This window comes from Haplochromis burtoni, unplaced genomic scaffold (genome assembly GCF_018398535.1).
Source record: "Haplochromis burtoni strain Fernald_Lab_line unplaced genomic scaffold, NCSU_Asbu1 Contig_119, whole genome shotgun sequence".
NCBI lineage: Eukaryota > Metazoa > Chordata > Actinopteri > Cichliformes > Cichlidae > Haplochromis > Haplochromis burtoni.
In genome coordinates this window covers 1757479-1767136 of record NW_024582480.1, presented here as the reverse complement: position 1 = coordinate 1767136, position 9658 = coordinate 1757479, and the positions used below count along the sequence as shown (strand labels likewise).

At 37.0% G+C, this 9658-nt stretch overlaps 2 protein-coding genes and 1 long non-coding RNA gene across 3 annotated transcripts in view; all 3 read right to left on the bottom strand.

The window, feature by feature from the left end:
- LOC121811896 (interferon alpha-inducible protein 27-like protein 2B) overlaps window positions 1–2640 on the bottom strand; it is a 9783-nt gene extending 7143 nt beyond the window's left edge. Inside the window, exons 1-4 of the mRNA XM_042223757.1 lie at window positions 2515–2640; window positions 1581–1682; window positions 1463–1492; window positions 1226–1387 (exon numbers count right to left, since the gene is read on the bottom strand). Coding sequence (XP_042079691.1) covers window positions 1226–1387; window positions 1463–1492; window positions 1581–1590 — 202 coding nt within the window. The 5' untranslated portion in view covers window positions 1591–1682; window positions 2515–2640. The remainder of the gene's footprint in view (window positions 1–1225; window positions 1388–1462; window positions 1493–1580; window positions 1683–2514) is intronic.
- Window positions 2641–4220: 1580 nt separating this feature from the next.
- Window positions 4221–4537, bottom strand: LOC121815029. Its single transcript, XR_006054739.1, has 3 exons — window positions 4509–4537; window positions 4394–4423; window positions 4221–4317 (listed from the first exon to the last, which is right to left on the bottom strand). It is a non-coding gene; the product is annotated as an uncharacterized LOC121815029 (long non-coding RNA).
- A 1507-nt stretch (window positions 4538–6044) lies between these two features.
- On the bottom strand, window positions 6045–8330 carry LOC121815028 (interferon alpha-inducible protein 27-like protein 2A). The gene is made up of 5 exons (XM_042223756.1): window positions 8211–8330; window positions 7362–7463; window positions 7247–7276; window positions 7010–7171; window positions 6045–6357 (listed from the first exon to the last, which is right to left on the bottom strand). Exons 2-5 carry the CDS (start codon window positions 7369–7371, stop codon window positions 6272–6274), a joined length of 288 nt encoding a protein of 95 aa, XP_042079690.1. The 5' UTR covers window positions 7372–7463; window positions 8211–8330; the 3' UTR covers window positions 6045–6271.
- Window positions 8331–9658: the final 1328 nt, after the last annotated feature.

Here is a 9658-nt window from a genome sequence, read left to right as displayed (position 1 = left end):
ATATTTTTGCACATGTCGAGGAGCGTGTCAGGCTACATTTCACTGTGTGTTATACTTGTATAACTATGCATGTGACAAATAAAGAACCTTGAACCTTGAACCCTTGAACCTTGAACAAATACATTTATCAAAAGAGGAAATGTTTTGGCTTTGAGTTCTCAAGGTGAATTAATAAACACGCTAACAGTTGCTGTAATCATGATGATGATAATCTGTGAGGTGACATTAAAAGCTGACCAGCAGCTGTTGGTTGTCCCAAAATCTAGGCTAAAACGTAGAGGAGAACGAGCCTTTTCAATTATGGCCCCCAAACTTTGGAATACGCTGCCTTTAAATATTAGACAGGCATCTTCGTTTCCTGTTTTTAAGTCGCTTTTGAAAACACACCTTTTTTCGATAGCATCTAGACTGGTGTGAGTTGATATGTTCATTATGTATATTATTATGCTTCAATGTGAGTGTCAGAGGTTTTATCTTGTGTTTCACCCTTTTGTTTCTGTACAGCACTTTGGGGAAACCTTCTGTTTTTAAATTGGATTTGGATTTTTTGGATAAAATGGCTTCCTTTTAACTGTAAACTTAAAGAGAGATAAACTAAACACATAACACATGGCAGTCATGTTCATTTCTGACTGCACTCTTAAACCTGCCTCATCAGTCGTCTATCTGTAAGAACTTGTGTTGTCCTTGTTATATATAAGTTTAAGAATACAGTTAGTATTACAAACGGCTAAAAAACAATATTATTGCTGAGATCACCTGGAGTTTAAATCTTTTTATTAATGTAATACTTAAGCCTTTCATGCATGAATTATGACAACTTCAATCAGGATTTTTTTCTTAAGTATTTTTATTCGTCTTTAGGCATAAAAAGATGGGTAAAGCAAATATATGAGTTCTTCATGATTTTCAGCTGATGAAACTCGCCAGCCATCCCACTGCTGCTCCAGCACCAGCCACAGCAGCACCAGCAGTAGCTGACAGACCAGCTGCACCTGCAGCACCATGACACAAAGAAGCTGAGAAATACTTATACTTTGTGCCTATATAACTTCAGTCCTGCTGATATCACAGTGTACTGAATCATTATCATCGTCATTATTCACAGTTATCGTTATCATTAATGATTTCAGTGATGATGTCATTGTGATATTTTCATGAAAATTGTCTTTTTGCATGTTGTTGCAAGTTAAAATCCGAATAAAACGTCTAATTATTTATTTACCTGCTGACTGCAAAGCAGCCACCACACTTCCAGCTGCCACTCCTCCTCCGTTAGCAACTGCAGCAGACGACATCATGCTTGCAGCGTAGGAGCCTGCAGCTATTCCTGCTGAGGTGAAACCAGCAGCTCCCAGAAGAGCAGGAGCAGCGACTACGGCACCTACTGCAGGAAGAAGACATGGATCAGACATGGATCGGGCTTTGATTCAAATGAGTTAAAATTGAATAAAGTGCTTACCTGCTCCTGCAGCACTGCACACAGCTGTCACTACAACACAACATAAGAACACACATTAACATCTTTTTCCCTTTTTTTTATCAAAGACGATTCATGCACAGCAACTCAAATGACTCACCGGGGTCCATGTCTTTATCTGCCCTGTTTCTGCTCTGAAATGGGCTGATTTTTATAGCAAGAAAGGTTTCCTTTCCTCGGAAACAAAACTTTATGTTCACAGCTGAAAAACAGAGGGCGACAGAGAGCACACAAACTGAAGAGTCATTTCTCCTCACTTTTTGTGTTTCTTATCTTTGCTTATATTGGTAAATGCCGTGGTGTTAGTAGGATTTATGAAGTGGTCACATATAATAAGAACAGTGTTTGTAGCTCTGAAAGATTTCATACAAAAATTTGATTTATGAAAGTTCTGCATATGTATGCCTGGTTGGATGAGGTCACATGTTAATAAGACAGTGCTGTGCTGTAGCTTCTGAAAGAAATGTTCTTTATAGCATAAAATAAAATAAATAATTTTTGATTTCGTTCATGAGAAATTTGCATCAGATTAAACGCCACTGTGTCATTCACAACAGTTTAAATGTCAGAAATTAGTTTTTGGCAGACCATCAATTTATAACCAGATGGTAATATGTCACTTTGTTATCAGTGCATTATTATGCACTGATAAAACAAAATCCAAACAATTTGTGCTTACAAGTAGAATTTGTATCATGTGCGACACTCGAGTGTGTCCGACTTTGTGTTTTCACTTCAAGCTTTGGTGATCGCTTTATTTCTATAGCAAGTATAACAAGTATGTCAGCCCTGGGACTCAGTTACTCAGCAACTGTTGTTGTGATTTAGCGCTGTATAAATACAATTAAAATGAACTGAATCATTATTCACAGTTATTGTTATCATTAATTAGATCATTGATTATGTCATTGTTATATGTACTATTATAATGATAGAGCATAGTGTCATTATCTAATCTAAGATTATGATATTTTCATGAACTTTTTCTTTGTTACAAGTTAAAATCCTAATGAAACATCTAAGTATTTATTTACCTGCTGACTGCAAAACAGCCACCACACGTCCAGCTGCCACTGCTCCTCTGTCCTGCGTCTGCTCTGAAATGGGCTGATTTTTATAGCAAGCAAGGTTTCCTTTCCTCAGTAACAAAACCTTATGTTCAGAGCTGAACAACCGAGGGCGACAGAGAGCAACACAAACTGTATCTGTATTTTTGTGTTTCGTTTATGAAGTGGTCACATGTATAAAATAAAGAAACCAGTGTTTGTGACCGTAGCGTCTGAAAGAAATGTTCTTTATAGCATAAAATAAAATAAATAATTTTTGATTTCGTTCATGAGAAATTTGCATCAGATTAAACGCCAGTGTGTCATTCACAACAGTTTAAATGTCGAAATTAGTTTTTGGCAGACCATCAATTTATAACCAGATGGTAATATGTCACTTTGTTATCAGTCATAATAATGCAGTAAAAAATAAAATCTCAAAATTTATGCTTACAGGTAGAATTTGTATCATGTGCAACACTCAGTGTGTCCAACTTTGTGTTTTCACTTCAAGCTTTGGTGATCGCTTTATTTTTATAGCAAGTATGTCAGCCTTGGGACTCAGTTATATAAAAATAATGATACATGTCTTATTTTTTTAAGATAACACATACATAAATAAATAATAACATATAACCATAATAATGCAAATAAACAAAACACAACTTTAAAACGTTTTTCAGTATTTTATTAGGGCTTTATTTAAAATTGCACAATTTGTCCGTGTCCATGTGTTTTGTAATAAAACACCACAGCATTACCAGCAAGCAAGTTTCAGCCAAGCTTTGCTGAAGCATGACGCTGATACTATTGCAACTGTTTCCAATTGGCAGCAGTAAATATGTCATTTATTACTATTATTGTTTTTTTCTTTCTGATTATCATAATTTCCTGGTCTCAGATGAGAGCAGCCACCAATCCTCCAACAGCCCCTCCAACAGTACCCACGGCTGCGGTGGCGGCCCCAGACAGACCTGCCATACCTGCAGAGAGAAAACAGGCTTCAGAACACCAGACAGCTGATCAAGCAGTTAGATGAAGTAACTGAGCTGCAGAGGAGAGAGGGAGGCTTTATCCTACGACGGAGTATTAGAGCCACAACAGAAATGTTGTTGATATGGACATTACTGTTTGAACACAAGCTGCCACATGCGCTATATCCGCTAAAGAAAATTCCTTATTTAGATGAGTTAGTGAAACAAATTGATCAGCCGTCTTGTGATACAACATTCATCCTCTTTATTGCACGAGGATGTAACCATCGATAACCTCGCATCTGTCCATTACCAGCCGCAGCTTTTTGTACAGCCTAACACTTATCATCACACTGTGTTCATGAGCTTAAAGAAAAATCATTTCTTTCTTTCTTACTAAAACCGATTCTGAAGCACAATTTCACAAACTCTGATGACATACAGTAGCAACCGTGGGAGCTTTTCTTCAGACACTTGTAATCTCCACATTTCGACTTTATTCTCAAAATGATTGATAATATTTTTCTTTACGTGGACCTAATAGTCCGTCGTATTATCCTCACTGCAGCACAGTCACATGTTATTGTTTCTGGGATATTTCAGGTTTATAATAAAGGTTTTTGAGTAATTGCTGGTAAAATATTTATTTATTTATTTTACCTGCTGACTGCAAAACAGCCACCACTTCCTGCTGCCACTCCTCCTCCATTGCACAGCAGCGCAGACATCATGCTTGCAGCGTAGGAGCCTGCAGCTATTCCTGCTGAGGTGAAACCAGCAGCTCCCAGAAGAGCAGGAGCAGCGACTACGGCACCTACTGCAGGAAGAAGACATGGATCAGACATGGATCAGGGCTTTGATTCAAATGAGTTAAAATTAAATAAAGTGCTTACCTGCTCCTGCAGCACTGCACACAGCTGTCACTACAACACAACATAAGAACACACATTAACATCTTTCCTTTTTTTTATCAAAGACGATTCATGCACAGCAACTCAAATGACTCACCGGGGTCCATGTCTTTATCTGCCCTGTTTCTGCTCTGAAATGGGTGATTTTTATAGCAAGAAAGGTTTCCTTTCCTCGGAAACAAAACTTTATGTTCACAGCTGAAAAACAGAGGGCGACAGAGAGCCACACAAACTGAAGAGTCATTTCTCCTCACTTTTTGTGTTTCTTATCTTTGCTTATATTGGTAAATGCCGTGGTGTTAGTAGGATTTATGAAGTGGTCACATGTATAAAATAAAGAAACCAGTGTCTTTGTGGCTGTAGCTTCTGAAAGAAATGTTCTTTATAGCATAAAATAAAATAAATAATTTTTGATTTCGTTCATGAGAAATTTGCATCAGATTAAACGCCACTGTGTCATTCACAACAGTTTAAATGTCAGAAATTAGTTTTTGGCAGACCATCAATTTATAACCAGATGGTAATATGTCACTTTGTTATCAGTGCATTATTATGCACTGATAAAACAAAATCCAAACAATTTGTGCTTACAAGTAGAATTTGTATCATGTGCGACACTCGAGTGTGTCCGACTTTGTGTTTTCACTTCAAGCTTTGGTGATCGCTTTATTTCTATAGCAAGTATAACAAGTATGTCAGCCCTGGGACTCAGTTACTCAGCAACTGTTGTTGTGATTTAGCGCTGTATAAATACAATTAAAATGAACTGAATCATTATTCACAGTTATTGTTATCATTAATTAGATCATTGATTATGTCATTGTTATATGTACTATTATAATGATAGAGCATAGTGTCATTATCTAATCTAAGATTATGATATTTTCATGAACTTTTTCTTTGTTACAAGTTAAAATCCTAATGAAACATCTAAGTATTTATTTACCTGCTGACTGCAAAACAGCCACCACACGTCCAGCTGCCACTGCTCCTCTGTCCTGCGTCTGCTCTGAAATGGGCTGATTTTTATAGCAAGCAAGGTTTCCTTTCCTCAGTAACAAAACCTTATGTTCAGAGCTGAACAACCGAGGGCGACAGAGAGCAACACAAACTGTATCTGTATTTTTGTGTTTCGTTTATGAAGTGGTCACATGTATAAAATAAAGAAACCAGTGTTTGTGACCGTAGCGTCTGAAAGAAATGTTCTTTATAGCATAAAATAAAATAAATAATTTTTGATTTCGTTCATGAGAAATTTGCATCAGATTAAACGCCAGTGTGTCATTCACAACAGTTTAAATGTCAGAAATTAGTTTTTGGCAGACCATCAATTTATAACCAGATGGTAATATGTCACTTTGTTATCAGTGCATAATAATGCACTGATAAAACAAAATCCAAACAATTTGTGCTTACAAGTAGAATTTGTATCATGTGCGACACTCGAGTGTGTCCGACTTTGTGTTTTCACTTCAAGCTTTGGTGATCGCTTTATTTTTATAGCAAGTATGTCAGCCTTGGGACTCAGTTATATAAAAATAATGATACATGTCTTATTTTTTTAAGATAACACATACATAAATAAATAATAACATATAACCATAATAATGCAAATAAACAAAACACAACTTTAAAACGTTTTTCAGTATTTTATTAGGGCTTTATTTAAAATTGCACAATTTGTCCGTGTCCATGTGTTTTGTAATAAAACACCACAGCATTACCAGCAAGCAAGTTTCAGCCAAGCTTTGCTGAAGCATGACGCTGATACTATTGCAACTGTTTCCAATTGGCAGCAGTAAATATGTCATTTATTACTATTATTGTTTTTTTCTTTCTGATTATCATAATTTCCTGGTCTCAGATGAGAGCAGCCACCAATCCTCCAACAGCCCCTCCAACAGTACCCACGGCTGCGGTGGCGGCCCCAGACAGACCTGCCATACCTGCAGAGAGAAAACAGGCTTCAGAACACCAGACAGCTGATCAAGCAGTTAGATGAAGTAACTGAGCTGCAGAGGAGAGAGGGAGGCTTTATCCTACGACGGAGTATTAGAGCCACAACAGAAATGTTGTTGATATGGACATTACTGTTTGAACACAAGCTGCCACATGCGCTATATCCGCTAAAGAAAATTCCTTATTTAGATGAGTTAGTGAAACAAATTGATCAGCCGTCTTGTGATACAACATTCATCCTCTTTATTGCACGAGGATGTAACCATCGATAACCTCGCATCTGTCCATTACCAGCCGCAGCTTTTTGTACAGCCTAACACTTATCATCACACTGTGTTCATGAGCTTAAAGAAAAATCATTTCTTTCTTTCTTACTAAAACCGATTCTGAAGCACAATTTCACAAACTCTGATGACATACAGTAGCAACCGTGGGAGCTTTTCTTCAGACACTTGTAATCTCCACATTTCGACTTTATTCTCAAAATGATTGATAATATTTTTCTTTACGTGGACCTAATAGTCCGTCGTATTATCCTCACTGCAGCACAGTCACATGTTATTGTTTCTGGGATATTTCAGGTTTATAATAAAGGTTTTTGAGTAATTGCTGGTAAAATATTTATTTATTTATTTTTACCTGCTGACTGCAAAACAGCCACTGCACTTCCTGCTGCCACTCCTCCTCCATTGGCCACAGCAGCTGCAGACATCATGCTTGCAGCGTAGGAGCCTGCAGCTATTCCTGCTGAGGTGAAACCAGCAGCTCCCAGAAGAGCAGGAGCAGCGACTACGGCACCTACTGCAGGAAGAAGACATGGATCAGACATGGATCAGGCTTTGATTCAAATGAGTTAAAATTAAATAAAGTGCTTACCTGCTCCTGCAGCACTGCACACAGCTGTCACTACAACACAACATAAGAACACACATTAACATTCCATAATTTTTTTATCAAAGACGATTCATGCACAGCAACTCAAATGACTCACCGGGGTCCATGTCTTTATCTGCTCTGCGTCTGCTCTGAAATGGGATGATTTTTATAGCAAGAAAGGTTTCCTTTCCTCGGAAACAAAACTTTATGTTCACAGCTGAAAAACAGAGGGCGACAGAGAGCCACACAAACTGAAGAGTCATTTCTCCTCACTTTTTGTGTTTCTTATCTTTGCTTATATTGGTAAATGCCGTGGTGTTAGTAGGATTTATGAAGTGGTCACATATATAAAATAAAGAAACCAGTGTCTTTGTGGCTGTAGCTTCTGAAAGAAATGTTCTTTATAGCATAAAATAAAATAAATAATTTTTGATTTCGTTCATGAGAAATTTGCATCAGATTAAACGCCAGTGTGTCATTCACAACAGTTTAAATGTCAGAAATTAGTTTTTGGCAGACCATCAATTTATAACCAGATGGTAATATGTCACTTTGTTATCAGTGCATATAATGCACTGATAAAACAAAATCCAAACAATTTGTGCTTACAAGTAGAATTTGTATCATGTGCGACACTCGAGTGTGTCCGACTTTGTGTTTTCACTTCAAGCTTTGGTGATCGCTTTATTTCTATAGCAAGTATAACAAGTATGTCAGCCCTGGGACTCAGTTACTCAGCAACTGTTGTTGTGATTTAGCGCTGTATAAATACAATTAAAATGAACTGAATCATTATTCACAGTTATTGTTATCATTAATTAGATCATTGATTATGTCATTGTTATATGTACTATTATAATGATAGAGCATAGTGTCATTATCTAATCTAAGATTATGATATTTTCATGAACTTTTTCTTTGTTACAAGTTAAAATCCTAATGAAACATCTAAGTATTTATTTACCTGCTGACTGCAAAACAGCCACCACACGTCCAGCTGCCACTGCTCCTCTGTCCTGCGTCTGCTCTGAAATGGGCTGATTTTTATAGCAAGCAAGGTTTCCTTTCCTCAGTAACAAAACCTTATGTTCAGAGCTGAACAACCGAGGGCGACAGAGAGCAACACAAACTGTATCTGTATTTTTGTGTTTCGTTTATGAAGTGGTCACATGTATAAAATAAAGAAACCAGTGTTTGTGACCGTAGCTCTGAAGGAAAGTTCTATATAGCATAAAATAAAATAAAACAAAAAATGCGTTGATTTCAATCATGAGAGATTTGCATGATTAAATGCAACGACGTCATTACCCATAGTTTAAATGAGTTTTAATCAGTTTTTTAGCAGACTATTTATAACCAGCATGGCAAATATCACTTTCTTATCAGTAGTAATAATGCAGTGAAAAAAAATCTAAATAATTTATGCTTAGAAGTAGAATTTGTATCATGTGCGACAATCAGTGTGTATGACTTTGTGTTTTCACTTCAAGCTTTGATGATCGCCTTATTTCTGCCAGTTATAAAAAGCAAGTATGTCAGCCTTGGTACTCAATTACATAAAAATAATGATCAATGTATTGTATTTTATACAGTAAGAATAATAAAATATAAACAAAATAATAAAAATAACCAGAACACAACTTTAAAATGCTTTTCATTATTAGGGCTTTATTTAAAAGTTGCACAATTTGTACCGTGTCTCATGTGTTTTGTAATAAAACACCACAGCATTACCAGCACTAGAGTTTCAGCCAAGCTTTCTGAAGCATGACGCTGATACTATTGCAACTGTTTCCAATTGGCAGCAGTAAATATGTCATTTATTACTATTTTTTTTTTCTTTCTGATTATCATAATTTCCTGGTCTCAGATGAGAGCTAGCCACAAATCCTCCACAGCCCCTCCAACAGTACCCACGGCTGCGGTGGCGGCCCCAGACAGACCTGCCATACCTGCAGAGAGAAAACAGGCTTCAGAACACCAGACAGCTGATCAGTCAGTTAGATGAAGTAACTGAGCTGCAGAGGAGAGAGGGAGGCTTTATCCTACGACGGAGTATTAGAGCCACAACAGAAATGTTGTTGATATGGACATTACTGTTTGAACACAAGCTGCCACATGCGCTATATCCGCTAAAGAAAATTCCTTATTTAGATGAGTTAGTGAAACAAATTGATCAGCCGTCTTGTGATACAACATTCATCCTCTTTATTGCACGAGGATGTAACCATCGATAACCTCGCATCTGTCCATTACCAGCCGCAGCTTTTTGTACAGCCTAACACTTATCATCACACTGTGTTCATGAGCTTAAAGAAAAATCATTTCTTTCTTTCTTACTAAAACCGATTCTGAAGCACAATTTCACAAACTCTGATGACAACCGTGGGAGCTTTTCTTCAGACACTTACT

Bases quoted from the DNA above. Each gene is read 5' to 3' on its own strand.
- LOC121815028 (XM_042223756.1), bottom strand. The intron at 7,172-7,246 runs GTAAGCACTTTA...TTCTTCCTGCAG, and splicing joins GTGCAGTGCTGCAGGAGCAG to TAGGTGCCGTAGTCGCTGCT. The intron at 6,358-7,009 runs GTAAAAATAAAT...TTCTCTCTGCAG, and splicing joins GGCTGTTTTGCAGTCAGCAG to GTATGGCAGGTCTGTCTGGG.